Genomic DNA, 24,977 nt, shown 5'->3' with positions numbered 1-24,977 from the left:
CTATCAGGGTTCAGAACAATAATTTTATTTTTTTTATTTTTTTTTACTTTTAGTTTTTTTTAATTTTATTTATTTATTTCAGAGAAAGAGAGTAAGTGAGAAAGAGAGAGAGCACAAGCCAGAGGGGGGAGAGTCAGAGGGAGAAGCAGACTCCCCACTGAGCAGGGAGCCCAATGCAGGGCTCGATCCCAGGACCCTGGGATCATGACCTGAGCTGAAGGCAGGCACTTAACTGACTGAGCCACCCAGGTGCCCCCAGAGCAATAATTTGAAAAATAAATATAACTATAGTTCAAAAAATGCAAATCAAGACCACAGTGAGATAACATTTTATACTCAATAGATTGGCAAACATTAAGTCTTACAATACAACTTACGGAGCAATGGAATGTGGAGCAATGGAAACTTGAGAAGAAAATATGGAAGCTATCTTGTGAAGCCAAAAATGCATGTATTCTATGACTTAGCAACTTCACTCCTAGGGAAACTCTGGCATTTGTACCTCACAAGATATGCACATGAATGTTCCCAGCTGCAGTGTTTGTAATAACAAAAAAAGAAATGCCCAACTGAATGGACAACAGATTGAGTCTCCGAATTGCAACAGGTCTACATAATGGACTATTAAGCAGTAGTGAGAATTAAAAAAAAAAAAAAAATACAGCTACACACAACTTAGATGAACTTTGGAAATACAATATTCAGTTTAAAGTAACTCACCAAAGACTACACACAGCACATGTCTGTCATAAAGCTCAAAAATGAACAAACTAAATTAAATAATGAATGGTTAAGGAATTCATACATATGTGGTGAGATGATTAGAAAAAGTAAAGGGAGAATAATCAGAAAATTCAGTAAAGTGGTTATCTCTTAAGAGGGGTGGGATCATGATGAAGCCTACAGATGACTTTAATGGTATTGGTAGCGTTCTGAAAGTTAAGTTCAGTGGTAAATTCTGAAAACTCCATTTAATATTCTGCTTCATCACTTATATTTATAGTACGTATATTAATTTCTACATGTCAGAGTACTACAGAATGAAATATTTTCAAACATAAATGGGCTGACTAGGGACACATAACAAAAGTCACCACACTCATAAACTGATTACTCAAATAGTTAACATATAAACATACTCACCGGATTAATTTCCACATCAGCAATCTCAACAGATCCACCAATCCTAAGGTCTATGACATTTGCATGGCGAATAGCAACCTTATTTTGAGAAAAATATAAAGCCTTGTAGAAACCACATTAAAATCTACTCATATACCACTAAAGTATTACCTGGCATTTGGCAATATTTTTGAATTTAAATAATCATAACATATTATAAATGTCACAAGATTTATTCTGGTAGTTGTCATCACATTTCTTGTTATGCAGAATTGATATTCCTAAGAGGAATGAGTGTTCAACTCTTAAAAACCTCCACCACAAATGGGACCAGTTCATAGCTTATGAATTTGACTGCAGAGTCCTACCCATTTAACTACACATTATTGCCATGCTCTGTATCCCTTCTGTATTTACCTAATTTCAATGGATTATTCAAAATTAAAACAGATAGGGAACTGAGTACAAACATACTTCCTCCCATAGAGATACTAATATCCATAATGATCATAATAATAATGATGAAAGTAGCTAAAAATTGCTGAGTAAATGGGTCAAGTACAGTGCTAAATACATTGTCTCCTTTTTAATCCTCAGTATCCTGTGAGGTTACCAATATTAAGTATTTTAACTTTTTCCTGATGGTCTCAAAACAGCAGTGGTTAAATATGAACCAAGGACTGCCGGAACACTCAACTGCCTCTGAGAAAATTAAGATAGTGAAATAAGAATTTAGTTGTATAATTCCTACAAAATTAGAACTGTAGATTATCTGAACATATAAGTGTCTAAGCAAAATTTCAGAAGCACAAAAACAGCATTCGCTGAAAGCCCTACCTATATAAGAACAGGGAGCATCAAGTCTGGATTTAAATCTAAATATACATCTAAGAAAGAGATAGAAGTGTATTTCACTCTTTCCATAGAAAGTCAGTGACACTGTTCATAGGCAAAAAAACCCATCCAAACTATCATTTTTTCAAAATTATTGGGGAAAGCAACATGTCATTTTTTTAATGTTTTTTTTAATTTTTTATTGTTGTTAATCCCCATACATTACATCATTAGTTTTAGATGTAGTGTTCCATGATTCATTGTTTGTGCATAACACCCAGTGCTCCATGCAGAACGTGCCCTCCTCAATACCCATCACCAGGCTAACCCATCCTTCCACCCCCCTCCCCTCTAGAACCCTCAGTTTGTTTCTCAGAGTCCATCGTCTCTCATGGTTCGTCTACCCCTCCGATTTCCCCCCCTTCATTCTTCCCTCCTGCTATCTTCTTTTTTTTTTCCTTAACATATATTGCATTATTTGTTTCAGAGGTAACAACATGTCATTTAATTAACTAAATCACTATATTCATATTATACAATTTCCACATTTTATTTAAAGAATATATAGTACATAAATAAAATACTTGACTAAAATCATAAAAAGCATAATTTAATGATTCAGAGGAAATTATAAATCGACATGTTCTTCATTGATGAATCCCATATGTAAGTCTCAACTCCTCACGGCTGGCTTTCACCCACCTCCCCATTAGTCATCATCCACTGAATCTACAACAGAAACTAACATAAAACTTGTGCCCAGTAAATATGTGTTGAATGGAATGGATGTATAAATGAATCTTATTACATTATGTTAAAAAGGTAAGCTTTGTAAAAACAGCATACTCTTCTAAAATACAGTAGAAATTAATCTTTTAGTGAAACTATTTTTACTGGCCATATTTTTTATTTTTTCAAGAATATTATATAAAAAAATTCTGCCCAAATCTCAGACCATGTACCATAATATATAATTTATAAATATCTTTCAATACATATTTCTTCATAAAAGTAAGATATAATCATTAGGTTGTTTATCTGGGGCAAATTGGTATTATCACATTAAGCTACATATTATTTAAGAATTGTTATAAAAAAAAGAACTGTTATGGGAAATTAAGGATAAAATGGGGGATATATCTAAAACCATTCATTTTGATTTGATAACAGTGTACATATTATTTTTTAATGTGAGTAAATGTACATAGCTGATGATCAGATTGGAAATCAAGAGTATTCCATTCCTCTAGTTTATAATAAAATTTATGAGACTAGTCTTCTGTTTTATTTATTCCATTTAGTGAACAATTAGAAAAGCCCCTAAAATCAAGGTAATGTCTTTTCAATTATTTAATTTCCAGAATATAAACTAGTAAAATATTCTATGCATGCTATAAATATAGATCTTAACACCATATAGAATTTGCCTATAATTCATATAGTCATTGAAGCTATTTAGAAATAACATTCCAAAATTGATAAATTTTTCCTAAGGTATCTAATTAAATCAAATATCTAATTAATGCCATGAAAAAGTCATCCTTTCCTCTGTGACTAGTGAGAACTTGTCACAACTCAGAGATGCCAAATATCATTCTAATTTCACGTGAAAAATGCCTCAGGTCGACAAACTGTATCCATTTCATCTTAGTAGAAATTTCCATTACCAATTGTCACCAAAAATATTTTCTACAAATCCTCTCGCCAGGTTCTACTAACTATTTCTACATGATTATATAGGTAAGGTTGCTTATTCTATAGATCTCTAAAAACTGCATTTCTTTAGAGGTAACTCAATTGCTAACAAAGTAACCAAAATTTAAAAAATTACTCATTAGTATCATAACATTAAAACCATTCCCATTAGAAGAAATCCTTAAAACAAGTTTTCTAAGAATAAACACACCATTTTATAGCATTATACTTACTATTATAAATCTCTTAAACAACCAAACAAGTCCACATAGACATACATACATATATATATATATATATATATATATATGGTATGAATACATATATGCATAAACATACCTTTGCTCTTGTATCAAATTTTTCTGCTACAGTAGGTGTACAGGAGATATTGAGAACAGTTAACCCCCCAAAAGGAATTATTCCTTGTGATGGAACAATATTAACGGTAGGCAAAAGACTCTGGTCACAAACCTGTAATTGAAAATTTGCAGAAATGCTACATTATCCTTTAAATAAGCTTTCATAGGAAAGCTTCCAAACTACAACCCAGAGAGAGGACCCCTGGGCACAGGGCATGAGATGATTTTGTAATATGTTTTCCAACACCGGACGCACAAATAAACTTCAACAAGGATTTGTACCCCTAACCCAGCAAAGAGAACTTTCAGCAGTGGCGGCATCCAATTCAAATAGGATGATGAAATTTCTTGTCTGGAACGTTATCAAGACTTAGCAAAACTTACAAGGATGAGATTATCTGTTAGAGAAGATGACAAAATTCTAGATACTACTTTGATAGTTTGCCTTTTCCCTGACAGTAAACACTGAAAGCAAAGTTAGTGGGGAGGCAGATGATAAAGTAACCTCCTGTTCTTTATTATTTCCTTGATAGCCTAATGTCTAAGATATCATTTTGACCTTCAAAAAAGTGATAAGTAACTTACCAAAGGATTTATGGTGTGGTTTCTTGGGGGCTAGTTTAGGACTATCTACCATGCTTTAAGCCAGAACAATTTAAAGGAAAACTGGTTAACGTATTTTGGGGATGAGGGAACAAACAGACTTCAGAACTAATTTTGAAGCAACAGAGTAGAAAAAGGTATCTGCATTTGTTTGCTTGGGCAGAAAACATGTAGATATAAAGCTTGAATGAAAGATCTCAAACACTAACCTCTATATATTGTCACTATTGGGAGATCTTAATATATTTTTCAGCAAAATGTTCTATCACCACTTAAAACACCCCCCACCCTGTAATTTAAATCAGGGGCAACAACTATAGAGTATCTTTAGAAGGATCTTGCTCTAGGTCCCAGTTTCTACCACAACAGTCCTGATGACAGAGTGAAAATGAGAAGAAGAGAAGTATGTCATTAAATATGAGTTGTAATAGCAACAATGGATGTTTTTGACAGTGCTCTTTTTTCCAAATTATCTTTTTTTCAATAAGACAAAATGACAGGAAGAAAAAAAGGGGTAAGAAGAGGAAAGCCTAAGGACAGAAGAAAGGAGAAATGATTTTTGTGGGAAATTAAAAGGACAAAGTAGATGAAGTGTACTTAGGTAAGTCTCACATGAAATATCTAAATATTAGCATTAGTTAATTTATAAAGACTAAAGTATTAACAGCACAGTGATCATGGCAAAAAAATTAATTCAAATTATAATGTGATCTGATCCAAATAAGATTCCAAGATTCTACATTACCTTGAAATAAGCATGGTTTTGTCCTACGTTGTGAAGAATGGCTTTCCTCCAAGTTGTTAAACCTTGAGGGCTATTACTGAAGAGGATCCTTGGCTCCAAAAATATGACCTTGGTGTGACCAAGCTAATAATAAGAGGAAAAGAGAGAAGATACAATAGAAATAATATTCTTTTAGCCCCTTCCAAATGACTAAAATTTTTTCAGCCTCGTGGAAATTTCTAAAACATGAAGGGTTATCAGATGTTATGTTGTACTTAAAATAAAGGAAAATAGAATGGAATATCTAAAATGTACTCCTAAACCGAGGAAGGCAAGGGGAATAAGACAATTCTACGGAAGAAGTAAATCCAGGACAGAGAATCATGTAGGAGATCTTAGAGATCATCTATCCAACTATGTACAGGGTGTTACTGTGTGCTATGCAAAAGGAAAGAGTTCAAGAGTCCCCCAGCATGTGAAATAATGTGCCAAATGAGATTATCTAGGCATGTTTTTACTATTAGTCTTCTAACGCTTAATATGCTGATAAGGCACACTGTGCGTACCTCAGAATGGGGAGGTGGTTCACTGTGATTCACCGAGTTGCTTAGGTGCAGGACTCTTCCTCCTTATCCCCACACAAATCACTTCACAGAACTACTGTATCATGGAACAGTTTTTTGAAAATGCTGACATTATCCACCTCTCCCATTTCACAGGAAAGCAAAAAAAGCCAAGGGGAACTAGAACCCAAGTTTTCCGATTCCTTATACAGTGCTCTTTACACCAGACCCTGCTGTCTTTATCTATGATAAATTATTTATTGTCTTGGGAAGTTTTAATACACCCTTATAATTATCTGAAGAACATGACTTGGGTAATTGGAACAATAAATTTCTAAACAAAGCTAACAGATGACGAAATGGTCAAGTAAGTCCTTCATAAATTAATGACAAACATTAAATGAACATTGTATTTAATCATTTCATGTTCCTCCAGCTTTACTTTTGTAAGAGAAACACTTCACAGTTCATTAACCTAAAGGACCTCAAAAATTTCCCATAAAATAATCCAATTCATTATTCTGATATCTTGGACTTTAATTCTTAACCAATCTTAGTGTAGGGAAAACAGAAAGTAAATTTGATCTGAGGGTAACAGCAAAGATGGTGGAGGCGAACATATCTGGATATAAATTCTACCTAGGGCATTTAGTGCGTGTGTGAACTTGTATTAGTTAATCACTCACTCTAATCCTCCATTTCTTCACCCATCAACTGAGTTATTAGTACAGCTTTACAGAGTTGTTATAAGGATTAAATTAGATAATACATGAATAGCATTTAGCATCCCGCCTGACATACAGTAATTAATGATACTTATTATTAATGCAAAGTCTAAATTACTAAATTGCTCATCTTCTGCCTGTTAGAAAAAAATACACTGGTGTGAGTATGTGGTCAAATTTATATTACTAACTTTGACAAACACAGTTATGTAAGTAACAGCTAAAGAACTCTGTGCATATGTTCACCAAAATAGAGCTATAAGAATGTTAAGAGAAGCACTATTATAGTAGCTAAGAATCTGAAACAATCCAAATCCCCATCAGCTGTGTAATGGAAAAATGATGGTATAGTCACGCAATGGAATACTACTCAGGAATGAGAATGAATACTCTGTCACCACATGTATCAGAATAGACAAAGCCCACAAACCTAATGATGAACAAAAGAAGCCAGACATAAAAGAGAACATATGCTTTGGTTACATTTATATAAATTTAAAACCAAAATTAATCTATGCCCTTAGAAGTAAGGATACTGATAACTCTGGGAGAGACACAGAGGGCCTGGAAGTGTGGATGGGGAGGGTGGTTCTTTTGCGATGCTAGTCATATTCTGCTTCTTGATCTGGTTGATCTGAGTGTGAGTTACAAAGATGCTATCAGTCTATAAAGACTGAATGATACAGAAGCCATAGTATGTATCCTTTGTATGTATCGTATACTTCAATAGAAATTTTTAAAAAGAATAGCAAGTAATTTAAACGTAGGAAAAGCAGCAGGGTCCAGCTTATTTCAAGTCTGGAGCAGAGGAATGAACCTACTGATTTTCTGACTGTACTTGCCATCATTAAAGTGGATGAATCTCTTCTCTCTTAAGGCTATGAGCTCCTTCATAGTTAAAATATTTACAAGCATGATCATGGCCTGGAGATAGAGATGAGATTCAGTAAAACAGCACTGGCTTTAGTTAAATTACTGAGAATGCTGGGAAGAAAATTTCGTACACAAGTGAAGAGGATTCTTGCTGATTTCGAAGCATGAAGTTAAGGCCTTCTGGGCTCTACCACAAAAGGAAAGTTAAAATTACATATTGTAGCTTTAGCTTTACTCATTTTTATTATACGAAGTATATTCTATAAAATTAGAATTTTCCATATCTCCTTGCTATGTAAATTATGTGGTCCATTTCATACTGAATTATTAATTACCACTAGAATTCTAACAATGCAATATAATAGGACAAAAATACAATTTTCTCTATTTTCTTTGGTTTCTGTTAATGAAATCATTTAATTTCAAGTGGCCCCCATGGTACTGTATGTTTATAGAGGCTCTAACGACAATCTAGTATTGTTGGCACAACAATCTTGGATTTGTGAATTAATTCTAGGTAACACAACACATTTTTTTTAGCAGTCTTCATTTATGGTAGAGAAGTGGGACCAAGAAGATGGTAATTCAGTTAACTAAATATTGCAAGCAAAATCAGTTTTACTAACATAGTATATATACTCAACTATACACACACATATATATATACCCAACCAATTTAGAGTCCTCAAAATAAAAATCATATCCAAAGGAAATCATTACATGTGCAACACATTTTAGTGTCAGCGTGTTTCCTTCATTGACATGAAGAACAAATTCTCCCCTTTCTGGAGAACTGAAACCTGGCAGCCATGTTACTTCACATTCCAATGAAGAGTATGGTTCAACCGTGCCTACAGAGAATTTAGAAAAAACAGACATTGACCACATTTTAATTATATTCATTTTAATATCCAAAATAAGAGGTGGCATAAAAATATAATTACATTATCTAACAAATTATTTAAACTCAAAATATACAGAAATGCTGCATGAGAGATTATCAAATGAGTATAGACCTATAGAGTTCAATTAAAATCTAAAATGCATACTTTATTTTCCAATTTTATTAGGCAGATCAAAATATTTGACAAAAAGAATGCCAATATTTAGCAAAATGTCCCCTTCATATGCTTCCCAACACTGAAATAGTTATGTTAATACACTCATTCGGTTTTCAGAGGAAGGAATTACAATTACCAGAGGCTTTATTGTTTTTAAATTTGTTCACATCCCTAGAGATATCACCTCTGATGTAGCTATTAGTAATTAACAGATTTCTATAATTCAAATGTATTGAGAACCCAGGAGGTATCAGGCACATTTGGTATGAGCTGCTTCATCTGTTTAAATTCATCATTTCCTTTGGAGTAAGAAAATAATACTTGATGGAAAGAATGACTTAGAAATTCTATTCATCTTAGGCCATCAGAAGTCCACAGATCGGTACTCCATGGCTGCCTTAGCAGGCTGACGACGCCTTCACAGAGAAATGATCCCTCTAGCTTCCTATACTACTGTTCTTTACTATGTAGCTTTCCTCCATGTAGAAAGGTGTCATAGTGTCGTGGTTAAAAAAGCACAAATTCTAGGGTCGGAACCCCTGGTCCAATTTCAGCTCTGCCATTTACTACCTGAGACCTTGGACAATTTACTTAACATATGTCACACAGCCTCCTTAGACATAAACGGGGATAACAGTTCTATGTAACTCAGAGAATTGTAGTAGGGATTAAAGGAGCTAATACATGAAGAAGTACTTCAAACAGTGCCTGGTACGAAGGAAGATGGAGCTAAAAGAAACTTCTGTCCATACCTCATTAGCAAGAAAAGCTGGGGAAAAGAGATTTCTAGATATGAATGTTGCTCCCCCAACAAAATGAGGGTCCTCTTGGAAAAGGGAATGGGTATCAGATATGGGCTTAGCAATATCTATTACAATAGGATATGGATATGAACAAATAATTATAGATGACATAACAAATACACAGTGGGAGCAGGTAGGGGAAGCCTAAATTAGCCCAAGAAAGTGGAGGAAACTTCATTATAAGAAGATGGCATTTGAATTGTGAAAAATGAGCAGAAGCTATAGGAGGACAAAGCCTGGGGGAATATAAAAGTGAAGTGACCACGCTGGAAGAGAGTGGTGTGTCAAAAAGGCTGATTGGAAGTAACTTTGACAAAGTAGGTCCTGATGCGATCTATAAAGATTGGCAGGTACTAGACATGGCCAAGGGTGTCTTACTGGAAGACAGTGAGAGTGAACTGCTTGAAGACAAGTGTGAGGATTGAGCAGACTCGAGAGTTCAGTAAGATTAAAGACAACATGGATAAAAACACAAGCACAAACATGAACAGTACCTAATGAAAAAGTCAAATTAGAAGCCCAATTCTATCTTAGGGAACATCAATCCCACTCTTACACTCGCCCCCCTACAATATCCAGGACCCAAACCCAAATCCAAAATACATCACACCTCAGAGAGAAAGCACAATCACAACATAAAATTTAATTTAGAACTATTCACTTTAGTTTACAAAGATATAGACAGTGACAGGATTAAACATATTATTCAGGATGTAAAACCAATATCGCAAAAGGGATATAAGAAAAATAACATAAGAAAAAGTTATTTTCTGTTTTAACAAAGAGGCAAAAAAAATTAATTATTATATGAACATTCAGAGCAATAAAAGGAAGATGACATAAGAAAAACCCATGTATATAATATAAATTATGCACACTTTCTTCAATGCTATATGAAATAGATTTGAGTACTTTATTATTTGTGTTCTAAAAAATTCAAAAGTACTTAAAGCCTAACGGTATTACTCAAAAACATTGTATTTGGAATTAAATGTCTTTGTGTTTTGTGCTTTGATTGAAAAATGTAGCAGATGTTATGAACCACCAAAGAAACTGAAACACTAAAATGACCCCTGTAAAAATAAGAATTCTCACAATTACGAGAAGCATAACCAGTGTTCTAGTTCATAATATTATAACTCCACTTCTCTTTTGTCAAGTCAAGCATCATCACTACATTTCCAAGGCAGGCAAAAGGGGAAAGTCCTACCCATTCAGCCCTGGTTAGGATGGACAAATACAAGGAAAAGAGCCAAGCACTATACTTTCCAGACACGCTCGATGCCTTATCATGTGCTTAATCAAACCTATGAAGAATACAGATAATATAACTACCACAATGTGATGACTGTTCAGAACAACTAGAAAAGGTTTATCCAGAATCTCTGAAATGTGCAGAAATATTTTCTCTCCCTTCCCTGATTATTCACTCAGTTTTTCTCTAGTACCGAGGCAGGACTCAGCCTTACCAGTATTAATAACAAAAAAAAGAGCCTGGTAAAATGAATCTGCCAGATATTGATGGAAGTATAACTTGGATGCTTAATAAATGATAATCTGGGATTTGTTAAATCAATACATGTTAATAAAAAGATTAAATATGGCTATATCAATGACTTCCAACCCTAATGAAGGTACAGTACTACTTTACCACCATATAGACCCACGAATATATCCATACTACAATTAAGTGAATTTAAATTAATACTGAAGCTGGTTTGTAACACTCCCTGTTACAAACACCGGTAGACTTACACAAAAATCATGATTTGGAAATGACCGATACTCACAAGAATATAGACCTATGGCAAGATTTCTACAAACCAGTACTTCTGTGTGATCTGAAATATAGTCTATTTAGATCCCAAATGATGAATATTCCTAAATTAGAAATAAAGAGGGAAGAAGGGGAAGGAAGAAGGGAAGAGCGTGGGGAAGGAAGGAGGGAGGGAAAAACAGAGAGAAGTAAGCAGGGCACAAGAAATTGATAGTGGGGATGGCTGGCTAGATGCATGTGAGGCTATTCCCACTCTGAGGACATTTTCAGGGAAAAAAGAAGTCCAAACAGAATTAGCAAATTTTCATAACCAAATAGCTATCTATTTCTTTGACAATTACTCTTTGCCAGTCTTTACGGAAGGACTTTTCCATACATTTAATCTTTATGAGATACATTAGTCTCTCCATTTTACAAATAAGGGAACTAGTGTTATAGAGTACTTTTCTCAAGATCACAAACCTAGCAAGAAGCTAAGACTAGTTTTGAAATCAGGTTTATCTAACCCCAAAGTTTGTTTTACTTCCCATTCATGCAGAAATAGATTTTAGCTGATTATAAAACACCACATGAGTCACTGCCGATACAAAAATCCAGATCCTTCCAGCTAGCTGAAAAGGGATAACATGTACATAAAATGAAGATACTATATAGATCATTCAACTATTCTTTTTTTTTTTTTTTTTTTAAAGACAGAGAACGCATGCAAGCAGGAGCAGGGGGTGGGGGGCGGAGGAGGGACAAAGGGAGAGGGAGACAATGTCACGCAGGCTCCACAGTCAGCAAGGAGCCCAATGCAGGGCTCAATCTCATGACCCTGAGATCACGACCCAAGCCGAAATCAAGAGTGAAACACCTAACCCACTGTGCCACCCAGGTGCCCCTTCATCATTCAACTTCTAACTTGCCATCTTATTTCTTTAAACGATAGCTTCTGTCCTCATGAGGTCCTCACAGCACATCACAATGATGTCTGCTGAATTTGACAGGCTACTGGGTTAACACTTTAGCAGTTACCAGGGCTCAGTTTTGTGGCAGGCACATCATGTGGAATTATAGATTCTGGGGAATGGCTAAAGAAGGTTAACAGGACACTTAACAAATATATGGAACCACCAAAAACAGTAAATCGGAGAATATTTTCTATTAATTAAAAAATTACTTGTTTAAATGACAGTTTTAAGTTTTTAATTTTATTAACTGGATTTTATTACCTGCATTAAATATTGATTATAAAGAATTGGTGGATGCTTCTAAAATGATTCACAATCTAACAAAATATAAGTCATTCTGAATCATATCTTATCACCGTTATCAAACTAAAACTAAACAAAACAATACTGCGTTCATCAGTATCTGTGAAGAGTTATTTTGTCCACTTGGCCATACCTGGCCAAGCTATGGTACCCAGTTGTTTGGTCGGTCTAGATATTGCTGTAAAGGTATTTTTCAGATGTGATGAACATTTAAATCAGTAGACTTTGAGTAAAGATTACCTTCCATAATGTAAAAGGGTCTCATCCAATAAATCGAAGGGCTAAAGAGAAAAAACTGAAGTCCTTTTGGATTCAAGACTGCAACATCAATTCCTTCCTGGGTCTCCAGCCTGCCAGCCTACTGGAGTGCCCAAACAACTGTATGAACCAATTCCTTAAAATCAATCTCCTCCCTCCCTCTTTCCCTCTCTCCCTTTCCCTCTCTCTATATATTTCCTATTGCTTCTATTTCTTTGGAGAACCCTGACTAATACAGGATCCATATTTTCAAATCAAATTTACATATTTATGTATGTAAATATAAATGCCCCAATGACCATGTCTGATTTGCTTCAATTTTCAGCACCATTATACATTTCATACTCAATAAATGATTACTGCCTGAGCACATTAATAAGTGAGTGTCTAAATCAAACAAATAGAACAAACTATTACCTTTAGTTGGACAGATGGAAAACGCCATTCCTCTTTTCGTGGTTACTGGTTGCCATTCAAATTTGGCAAAATAATTCTGATGATTATACAACCCAACTGTCCCCATAAAACATGTTTTCATGGAGTAGCCTTGTGGTCTCAATACTAGCTCATTACAAGAGAGCTCAAGCTTTACTGGCACGACAACTGCCATCACTAGGATATGGCCACCAGGTATATTGTTCACTGTAAAGGTGAAAGACCTGTAACACAGCAAAAGCCGTCAAACTTAACTGAAAATAGCTATTTGCAGGTACAGAATTCAGTTACAAATAAAAATGCAATATTATTGATTAACACCCACAATTAGTAAGCAATACATCAAAATATTTATGGCAGGCTACCACTGAAATATCAAACTACAAATCTACAAATTGATGTACATATAGTTTCTATGTTTGAGGACCAAACGTAACATATTCTACAATTACGGAATCAAAAAAATACATATTCTACAAAGGGACACTGATTCTAGCATATAGAAATTCAAAAATAAATCCTACTTCCAAAATTTTCCAATGGTGGGAGATTCAAATACCATTGAAATATAAGTACTAGCTGTAGGTGGAATCACATATGAAAATTGGTTGGTTTTTTGAAGTTCTTCCAAATTAATATCTAACTGGATCAAAATATGCATAGGTAGCATATTAATAACATGCAGTAGACGAGTATTTGTGGAGTTCACACAAACATCACCAAAGTTAAGGACAGAGGGCCCTGAAAAAATGAAAAATGATTAAGTTTAGTGTTGGCAAACGTATTCAGTAATTTTAAGTTTCCATACTATGTTTTCACCAATTAATTTATAAAAAATGGTACTCAGAAAAATATTTCTTGTAATATCAGAAGTTATTAACTAAGATTTTTATCAAAATGCCCATAATTTGGTGTTTGGAGATTATTGGCTAAAATTCAATATAAATATATCCTAATTATATGGAAAATGATATTAAAAAATTATTAGTACTCATAACTCGTTTTAGTACACTAATTTGCATACTCCAACACCTTCTCCACTTCCATCAATACATTTATGTTCATTTACCCAGAACTTACAGAAATTGGTAATTTTCCCATTGCTCAGTACTTAAGTTTTCCCTTTTATTTTTTTTAAGATTTATTTATTTACTTTAGAGAGAGAGAGCATGAGTGAGGGGAGTTTTCAGATTTCCCTTTTAAATGACAAAAGTTTTTATATCATACAATTTTAATAATTATAGGTCTTCTACATCTTTTAACAGCTTGATTTAATAGTAACTGATATACAATAAGCTGCACATGTTTAAAGTGTAGAATTTCCTAAGTGTTGACATACGTATACTCCTATGAAACCATCACCACAAGGAAGAGAGTGAACATCCATCACTCCAAAGTTCTCTTGTGCCCCTTTATATTCTCTCCTTCCCATCATCCTCAGTACTCCCCATTCCCAGACCCCCACTCAAATGCTTTATGTCACAGTAGATCAGTTCACATGTTCTAGAGTTTTTTAAGAGTGGAATAATGTAACATGTGCAGTTTGGCTCTGATTTCTTTCACTCTACAAATTCCCTGGAGATTCATTCAAGTTGTGTCAGGTGTCAGTAGTCCATTCTTTTGTATTACAAAGTGGTAGTCCATTACAGGTGAATGTCTCTTCACTTGTTAAATGAAACTTGGATTGCTTCTAGGTACTGGCTACTACAATTAAAGCTGCTAAAATATTTGTGCACAAGTATTTGTTTGAACACATGATTTCATTTCTTTCAGACAAATATCTAGGAGTGGAATGCACGGATCATATGGTAAATGCATGTATAAATGTGCAAGAAACTGCCTGTTTTCAAGTGGTTGTGTAATTTCCCAATTCACTGGCAATGTATAAGAGTCCCAGATCCCTCACATCCTTGGCAACAATTGAAATGGTGAGTTTCTGGTTTGTTCATTTTGTTTTGTTTTGTTTAACTTTAGCCATTTTAATAGATTTACAGTAGTATCTCGTTGTGGTTTTATTCTGTGTTTCCCTAACAACTAACAACATTGTGCATCTTTCTATGTGCTTGTTTCTCATGTGTATATCCTTGTTGATGAAGTATCTGTTCAAATCCCTTTGCCCATTTTTTAATTGGGTCATTTGTTTTCCTAATATTGAGTCTCAAAAGTTTTATACACATTATGGTTGCAATTCTTTCATGAGATACATAATTTGCAAATATTTTCTATCAGTCTATTCTTGTTTCTCAGTGCTAATGTCTTCCAGCCCCTTACAAAAGAGAAATAGCAATATATTCAAGAAGTATAGCAGATTTTAGAGTAATACTTCTCTTCCATATTTCAAAAATTTATTTCTAGACAAAATTAAGTAAACACAATCCACTGTACTCCTCTGCTAATTACAAATTAAAATGTTGACAAAAATCTATGAAATATCCATCAGAAGCTTCGGAAAAGTCATGAGGAAATGGATTGTCTAGGAATTTTAGGAATAGAGAGATAAACCTGTAGTGAATTTTCCTGGGTTATCATCGTGGCCTGGGCATTAGAGTAGCCTGCAGCCCATTCTCTCCACCCAAAGAACTGGGAAGAGGGTGGCCCTATGGGGCCAAACCCTTTTAACTATACCTGCCCTATTCCAGGCAAACATCATGAAAGAAGTTGATCCCCTCAACACTAGGTTCTCAGAAGACTGGAGTAGAGCCCTGTCAATGATCCCTACCCTGCAGTAAGATAAAGAGAGACATCATTCCTTCCCTTCTCCACTAAAGAGGAAGTCCCTGTGGAGTTGCTGGGGTTGAGCCCTGTCAACCATATCTGCCCTGCATGAAGGCTGACAGAGGCAGTGCCCCTGTCCCTCTAGACCATGTGCCTAAGAGACTGTAGGGTGGAGTCCTATTGACTACCAGCACCCTGCACTAAGAGGAACAGCAGTAACATCCCTCCCCTCCACTTGGCACTGCAGTATATGAAATAAAGGCCTGCGGACCAAGGCTGCCCTGTATTAGACAAATGTCAGCAAACAGATGCTGCTCCTACCTCCCTACTATCACAGTGGCCACTCCACACCTCACTAAACAAAAGCAGGCAAATAACTGACACCCCTCCCCCTCCCACCTAAAAAGTAGGGGGAGGGACACAGAGAGGTGGGAGTTAGCCAAGGACCTATTTTTAAATATGTGAATGAAGCTGTGGTCATATGTTGAACAGCCCATGTGTGAAATCTATCAGAACCAACACAGCAAATGGATTAAGAACAGAACTACAGGGGCGCCTGGGTGGCTCAGTTGGTTAAGCGACTGCCTTCGGCTCAGGTCATGATCTCAGGGTCCTGGGATCGAGCCCCGCATTGGGCTCCCTGCTCGGCGGGAAGCCTGCTTCTCCCTTTCCCCCACTCCCCCTGCTTGTGTGCTCAATCTCTCTCTCTGTCAAATAAATAAATAAAATCTTAAAAAAAAAAAAAACAGAACTACAATGTGAAATAATGCCTGGGTTTCATATAGTCTTCTGGGGAGCATACAAAAAGGGAAAACCAGCATAGTACCACAAACGCTTTGAAAATTAAATTGACATTTGTTACCCAGCACACAAATGTGGACTACAATGTATGTTCCAGAGCTAAATGGATCATCTGCATCCTAAAATAGATTATTTAAATAGTAAACAAAGTCTCATAATATAGTACTCAAAATGCCCAAGGTATAAACCAAAATTACTCATCATACCAAGACTGAGATGACAGAGATGATCAAATTGCTTGACAAAAGTTTTAAAGAAGCTATTATAAAAATGACCAAATAAGCAATGATGAATACTCTTGAAATAAGTAGAAAAACAGTTTCAGCAAAGAAAGAGAATATCCAAAGAAGAACTAAATAGAAACTCTAAGATTAAAAAATACAGGAAGTAAAATAGAAACCTCTTGAGTATGCCCTTTAACAGAATGGGAGGACAGAAGAAAAAGCTGGTGAACCTGAAGAAATATCAACAGAATTTATCCAATCTGACAAACAAAAAGAAAACAGATTGAAAAAAATTAAGAGTCTCAGAGACCCATGGAACAAAAGCAAAAGGTCTAAAAATCATGTAAGTGGAGCCCCAGGATGAGAAAGTAAAGGATGGAGGGGACTGGGAAAATATTTGGGAAAAAAATGACAGCTGAAAAATGCCCAAATGCAGCAAAAAAAAAAAAAGTAAACTTTCACATTCTAGACGCTCAGTGAAACCCGAACAGAACAAATCCAAAGAAAGCCATGCCCAGACTTTTGAAAACTTTTTAAACTTTTGAGATAAACTTGAAAGTAAAAACAAAGAATCTTGAATAACATTCCATAGTCTTGATATAACAACATTTATATCAAATGTAAATGACACAAATGCACCAATTAAAAAACAGAGATTGTCAGAATGGATGAAAAAGTACTATATGCTGCCCACAGGAAACTTACTTCAAATACAATGACATACGTAAGTCAAAAGTAGAAACAAGTAAAAAGATAAACAATGCAAAGGCTAAACAAAAGAAAGCTGTGGTAGCTAGATCAATATCAGACAAACTACATTTCAGAACAAAGAAAATTACCAGGGACAAAGAGGGACATTACATAATGAAAAAAGGGACCATGAAGGCATAACAGTCTTAAATGTGTATGTACCAAACAGGGGAGCTTCAAAATATGTGAAGCAAAACAGACAGAATTAAAAGGAGAAATAATAAAATCTACAATCACAGTTTGGGATGTCAATCACCTTTGTCAATAACTGACAGACTGTCTAGACAAAAAAGCAGTAAGGATTTAGTAGAAATAAATACCTTTAACTAACTGGGATATAATTGACGTTTAAAGAACACTCCATCCCACAATAGCAGAATACTTCTTTTCAAGTCACATGAACCTTCAACAAAAGGGACCACATCCAGGATCACCCTTAACAAATCTTGAAAAATTTAAAAGAATTGAATACATACATGTGTGTACTTTGACCAAATAGAATCAAACTAGAAAACCATAGCAGAAAAAAAACCAAAAAATCTTGGAATTTAAGTAACACACTTCTAAATAACTGATGAGCCAAAGAGAGTATTTCAAGGAAAATTAGATAACACAGTTGACCCTTGAACAATAGGGGTTTCAACTGCATGGGTCCACTTATATGCACCTCCACCCCAATAAACATGTATTTTATATTAATCACCAAATAACTAGAAGCAAAGGGAAGGCTGAGGAAAGATGCAGAGAAAGCTGGAACAGCAAGGCTTTTGCCTGATCCAGACACTCCTCACAAAGGAATTGGCTCTGGGGAGGGATTCTCGCCAAAGCAGCAGAGCCCTTCACTAGTGGGAGTTGAGCAAGGACCACCGAATGATAACCCACCTTCCACCCCTGGATCAAGGGGTCTGGGAGAACATGGATATGTGGGGGGGGGGGGGAGGTCAGAATAGCCCCCGGGAGAAGCCCAAAGTGGACAACGGAGAGGGGCACTGTACATGGTGCTGAAAGTGCTTCCAGGTGGGGAGTTCATACTGTCAGGTAACTGGCTGCTCAACACTTGCCAGCATTTCCTGAAAGCAGAAACTGTGTTAGAACCCCATAAGAGGGGTCAGATAAAGCAAGTGACCTACAGAAGTGGATAAAGGTGATCGGCCTCTCCTGGTTCTCTGAATTCCCCCAGACTCCACTTGGAAGGAGGCTTCCCACATACCTGGGTAGAGGAACAAGAAGCAGGTGTCACTCCAGGATCCAGCTTTGCGAACTTTGGGTGGGGACAAGGAGATGTGGGGTGCTTCATTCTACTACTCTACTGTACAGTAAATGTATTTTCTTATGATTTCCTCTTTTTTTTTTAAGATTTTATTTATTCATTTGAGAGAGAGAGCATGCACGAGCAGTGGGGAGTTGCAGAGGGAGAGGGAGAAGCAGGCTCCCCGCTGAGCAGGGAGCTCCACATGAAGCTCCATCCCAGGACCCTGGGATCATGACCTGAGCCAAAGGCAGACACTTAACTGACTGAGCCACCCAGGGGCCCCATGATTTTCTTAGTAACATTTTCTTTTCTCTAGTTTACTTTATTTAAGAATACAGTATATAGCACATATAACATACAAACTATGTATTAATCAATTGTTTATCTTATCAGTAAGGCTTCCAATCAACAGTAGGTAGTTAACTTCTGGGGGAGTCAAAAGTTATACACAGACTTTCAAACACATGGTGTGTGGGGGGGGGGTGGTTTGGCATCACTAACCACGTTGTTCAGGGGTCAACTGTATACTGAGCTAAAAGAAAATGAAAATATTTAAGAATATGTTAAGATATAGCTAAAGTACTGTTTAGTGAGAAATGCATAGCACTAAATGATTATATTAGAAAAAAAAAGGGTAGGGGCACCTGGGTGGCTCAGTCGGTTAAGCGTCTGCCTTTGGCTCAGGTCATGATCCCAGGGCCTGGGATTGAGCCCCGCATCAGGTTCCCTGCTCAGTGGGGAACCTGCTTCTCCCTCTCTTCCCCACTCATGCACTTTCTCACTATCTCTGTCACTCTCTCTCAAATAAATAAATAAAATATTTAAAAGGAAAAAAAAGAAGGGTATAAATCAATAATTTAAGCTTCTACCTCAAGAAATTAGAAAAAAAAAAGAGCAATCCAAATAAAAATCCAAAGCAAATAGGAGGAAATGACAAATATAAGAAGTCATTAAAATTAAAAAGAGAAAAACTATAGAGAAAAGCAATGAAACCAAACGCTGGTTCTTTGAAATGACCAATAAAGTTGATAAACCTCCACTGAGACTGAGAAAGGAAAATAACAAGAAAAACATAAATTCTCAATATTAAGAAGAAGAGAGGCTATATCACTACAGATGTTTCTAACCTAGACAATAAAGGGATAATTTGGGAATGCTATGAACAATTCTATGCACATAAATGGGATATCTTTATGGAGGGGATCAATTCCAGAAAAACCACAAACTACCAAAACCCTCCTAAAATGGCATAGATTATCTGAATGGTCCTACAACTACTAAAGAAATTGAATTTGTAATTAAACATCCTCTGAAAATGAACTCTCCTTTCCCAGATGGTTACTATGAAGAACTCTAACATTTGAAAAACAATTCAACATAATCTCTTTCAGAATATAGTAAAGGAATGAACATTTCCTAAGTCTCTGAACTGTTTATGAGGCCAACATTACAACAAAGATAGTAAAAACGAACTTTAAAAAAGCAAAAATGCAGACTAATATGTTTTATGGAAACAGATACAGAATTCTAGATTCTGATTTAACAATACTGTGAAGTAGACATAAAGGAAGTTGGGGAAGAAGCTGAGACAAATACTGTAGAGAAAAATACAGGTTGTGAAAGAGGAATGGAAAGAGAAATTGAGATAGAAAGTGTGTGTAGAGGGGTGCCTGGGTGGCTCAGTAGGTCAAGTGTCTGACTCTTGGTTTCAGCCCAGGTCATGATCTCAGGGTCATAAGATCAAGCCCCCAGTCGGGCTCCATGCTCAGTGCGGAGTTGGCTTGAGATTCTCTCTCTTCCTCACCCTCTGCCCCTCCCCCCTGCCCAAGCTCTCTAAATTAATTAATTAATTATTTTAATTTAAAAAGTGTGGCTAGAGAAACCTAATTTCAAATCCGCTCCTTTCCACTAAATACTGAGCAATTTGATCAAGGTTTATCACCTGTCTGGGCTTCACTTTACTCATCTCTAAAATGGAAGTAAAAGCAATTACCTTATAAGTTGCTTACATCATTTGAAGGATTAAATAAGATCATGTTTATACACTGCTGAACACAATGTCTGGCTTATATATCAATAAGTGGTAACTTAAAACCAAAGTGACTGGACATTTGCTGATGAAGTAAACAATACTCTCTGCACAACATCCAATGTAACCCAGACTCTGTAACAGTTCTCTTTCCTTTTTTTTTTTTTTAAGATTTTATTTATTTGAGAGAGAGATCACACATGCCCGAGCATGAGAGCACAAGGAGGGGGAGCAGCAGAGGCAGAGAGAGAAGCAGACTCCCCACTGAGCAGGGAGCCCGATGTAGCACTTGATCCCGGAACCTGGAGATTATGACCCGAGCCAAAGGCAGCTGCCCAACCGAGCCACCCAGGCGCCCCTCTACAACAGTTTTCACTAACTGATTCAATTAATCTCCAACTCCTCTACTATGTCTCTTGACAATCACTTTTTTTTTTTTTTTGAGAGAGAGAGAAAGAGAGAGAGGAAGCGGGAGAAAGAGAGAGAGGGAGAGAGAGAATCTGAAGCAGGCTCCAAGCCCAGCGTTGGAGCCCGACGTGGTGCTCGATCTCACGACCCTGAGATCATAACCTGAGCCGAAGTCAAGAGTCAGATGCTGAGCCACCCAGAGGTCCCCACTTCACTTTTCTAAAATATAAATACAGAGCAAAATTTTCTGAAATTGTAATCTCCATTGATCGTGCCAGTCCCCGTTCTGTGCAGAGGCTCAAAAAACACCTTCAAGGTATAAAAATGAGAGTGATACAAAATTCCCACCATCGCAGTTGCTGACCTTGTAAACTCACACAGGGACCCCGTCCCCAGAGAAAGGGTCATTATTAAAATACTCAGGACAGCAGGTGAAGAAGGGAGAGAAGCTGGTAGAGGAGTCGTAGAAGAGACACTGGACATTGCCTTCTAACTTTGCTCCTTTTGAATTTGTATAGATTTGCTTATCTGATTAATCAGTCACCAATTTGGAAGACACAAAGCATGTAACACCCAATAATGAAAATAAGTCCCTGGGACTATAAAGCCCGGTACCTATCACATGCCTGGCACAAAAGAGAGGCACAGTAAATGACATTTAACCTGAAATGAACTGCATCCACAACTCCAGACAGGCAATGAACTAATGAGTTCCCAGTCTGCCATGCCCAAGGGCCTCACTGTCACTGTGTGGCAGGGAGGTTTAGCTCCGGTGCTCTTACAGCACAGAGTCCTATTTCCCATTCAGAACCTCAGTGAATGGGGGGAGATTCCAACTCTTTTTGCCAGTCCATGTCACCCGCTTTCCCCAGAAGCCAGATCCTGGTTTGGGCATTTCCCACAGTCCTCACTGATCTGAGACTTGGCCACTGACTAGCCAGACCAAGCCATCACCACCCAGCTATTTAAGCACTTCCCATTGTGTTGCCTCTGACCTTGCACCTTTAGTCTGGCTAACAAAAGAATTGGTATTTGGTGTTTTGTGCACTGAGTTCTCCCTAGAGGGAGAATCAGCACATCCATACCAATTAATCATCTTCTGCCCACATCTTCCTCAGGGCCACCCTAATCCTGCCTAGAATGAAATACAAACTTCCTCTGCAGACTAGTATAGACTACTATTTCTTTAACCATAATCATCTTTTAATAGTGAAAATGACCTAGGGAGGGATACTGTTTAACACCTCCGCAAGGGAATTGTCACTTGTTTCTTTTTTTTTTTTATTTTAAGATTTTATTTATTTATTTGAGAGAGAGCGAGCAAGCAAGAGAGAACGAGCAAGGAAGGAGGACAGGGAGAAGCAGACTCCCCGCTGAGCAGGGGGCCCAATGCGGGGCTCGATCTCAAACTCCAGGATCATGACCCAAGCCGAAGGCAGACGCTTAACCGACTAAGCCACCCATGCGCCCCTGTCACTTGTTTCTTAACTCATGCCTAGGGATGTTGTCAAAATTATAATTATCTCAACGGCAAACATCATGACCTGAGGTTTCAATACTGATTGGGACAAGCAAGAGATCCAGAAGCAAGACAAAGAGGGTCTTAATAAAATCTGATTTATATCCATAATAACCAAAGCAATCTTGAAAAAGGAGCAAATTTGGAGGATTTACACTTAACCGATTTCAAAACTTACTCTAAAGGCACAGTACCAAAGACAGTGTAGAACTGTCATAAGGACAGACATACAGATCAACAGAACAGAACTGAGACTCTAGAAATAAAGCCTGATATATATGGTTGACTGATTTTCAACAATGGTGCTAAGGCAATTAATTCAATGAGGAATTATAGTATTTTCAACAAATGATGCTAAGACAATTGAACAGCCACATACAGCAATATGAATTTAGACTCTTAACTCACAACATACATAAAAATTAACCCAAATAGAATTGTAGTACTAAATGTAAGATCGAAAATTATAAACATTTTAGAAGAAAACAAGAGAAAATGTTTGTGACACTGAGTTAGCTACAGATTTCTTGGGTATGAAATCAAAAGCATGATCTACAAAAGAAAAAAAATTATAATAAATTTTTTTTAAAAAACGATAAATTCAATTTCACTTAAAGTAAAAACTTCTGTGCTTTAAACAACACTATTTAAAAACTAAAAAACAAAAACAAGCCACAGACGTTGGAAATCATATAACTGATAAAGGACTTGTATCCAGAATATATAAACAATACTTACAACTCCGCAATAAGAAGGCAAATGTTCAAATTAAAAATTGGGCTAAGAATTTGAAAGACACTCCTCCAAAGGAGATATACATTTATGTCAATTTAAATGCATGAAAATATATTCTACACCCTAGTCACGAGGAAAATGCAAATCAAAACACAGTGAGAACATTTCACACCACCAGGACGGCTATAATCAAGAAAGACAGAAAATAACATCTGCTGGTGAGAACGTGGAGTAATCGTAACCCTCGTGCACTGTTGGTGGGACTGTAACTTGGTGCACTTTGGAAAGTTTTTGGCAGTTTCTTGAAATGTTAGACAGGAATTTACCACACAACTCAGCAATTCCACTCCTAGGAATCTAACCAAAAGAAATGAAAACATATGTTCAAAGAATTATATGCGAACATTTATAGCAACATTATTCACAATAGCCTCAAACTGAAAACAGCTCGTGTCCATCAACTGGTAAATGGATAAACAAAATGTGGTACTCCCATAAAATGAAATGCTATTTAGACATAAAAAGGAAGAAAATATTTATACCTATTTATACCTATTGGATGAACCTCAAAATCATTATGCTAAGTAAAAGCTGCAATATATGAAAGACCACATATTGTACGATTCCTTTTACATGAAATGTTCAGAAGAGGCAAATCCACAGTGAGAGAAAATTGATTAACGGTTGCCTGGGGCTAGGGGTGGGATTTGGGAGTAAGTACATATGGTCCTGAGGGTGATTGGCAGCATTCTAAAATTGAATTATGATGATGGTTGCATAATCCCATAAACTTACTAAAATTCACTGACTTGCATACTTTAAACAGGTCAATTTTATGGAATATAAATTATGCTCCAATAAACCTGTTAAAAAAAACAAAGGCTTTAATAGCTTTTGATATATTCTTACCAACAATTACTTGATGAATTTGCTTTGGTGTCAAAATTAAGCTGCAATCATGTTTTTCATGGGGCTTGGATGGGTCCGATTTAAGTCCTTTGAGAACCTGTGGGAAAATGTTACTCCAAGATTAATATTCAATATTAGCAAAAGATATTTTAAGAATTCTCATGACTTAATGGAATGTAAAATATTGCACATGCCTTTCTTCTCAGAGCTTTCGTCTCCTTGGATTCTATATTTCTGGTATTTAGTAATTGGTTAGGTTTAATCAGACACTTTGCTGAATATTCCTCTTCTATTTCCGTTTCGGAGAGTGAAGGTGACGTTAGACCTGACGCTGGCTGTAATCCTATGTCTGTATCATTACATGAATCCATGCCTTCCCTATTGAAATCACAATAATAACTAATTGAGGTCAAGGGTTTTAGAAAATACACTGGCAAATCCCAACATTCCCCATTGCTCATGCTGCTGCTGACACACTCAGAACCACTTAGGAAGAATGATGCGCTGATCTGCATAAAATTACCTTCTGCTGAGAAGGCCCCATTCT

General features: G+C 36.4%; 1 protein-coding gene across 1 annotated transcript in view; it reads right to left on the bottom strand.

Moving 5' to 3' along the window:
* Nucleotides 1-24,977, bottom strand: part of CFAP47 (cilia and flagella associated protein 47) — a 453,685-nt gene that overhangs the window by 373,880 nt on the left and 54,828 nt on the right. The window contains exons 12-19 of the mRNA XM_032426488.1: nucleotides 24,625-24,808; nucleotides 24,431-24,527; nucleotides 13,613-13,829; nucleotides 13,071-13,312; nucleotides 8,219-8,349; nucleotides 5,359-5,481; nucleotides 3,991-4,122; nucleotides 1,144-1,221 (exon numbers count right to left, since the gene is read on the bottom strand). Coding sequence (XP_032282379.1) covers nucleotides 1,144-1,221; nucleotides 3,991-4,122; nucleotides 5,359-5,481; nucleotides 8,219-8,349; nucleotides 13,071-13,312; nucleotides 13,613-13,829; nucleotides 24,431-24,527; nucleotides 24,625-24,808 — 1,204 coding nt within the window. The remainder of the gene's footprint in view (nucleotides 1-1,143; nucleotides 1,222-3,990; nucleotides 4,123-5,358; nucleotides 5,482-8,218; nucleotides 8,350-13,070; nucleotides 13,313-13,612; nucleotides 13,830-24,430; nucleotides 24,528-24,624; nucleotides 24,809-24,977) is intronic.

This window comes from Phoca vitulina, unplaced genomic scaffold, assembly GCF_004348235.1.
Source record: "Phoca vitulina isolate PV1807 unplaced genomic scaffold, GSC_HSeal_1.0 scaffold35, whole genome shotgun sequence".
NCBI classification, from domain to species: Eukaryota; Metazoa; Chordata; class Mammalia; order Carnivora; family Phocidae; genus Phoca; species Phoca vitulina.
Note: the sequence above shows the minus strand (reverse complement) of the source record. Positions and strands in the feature narration are given on the sequence as shown.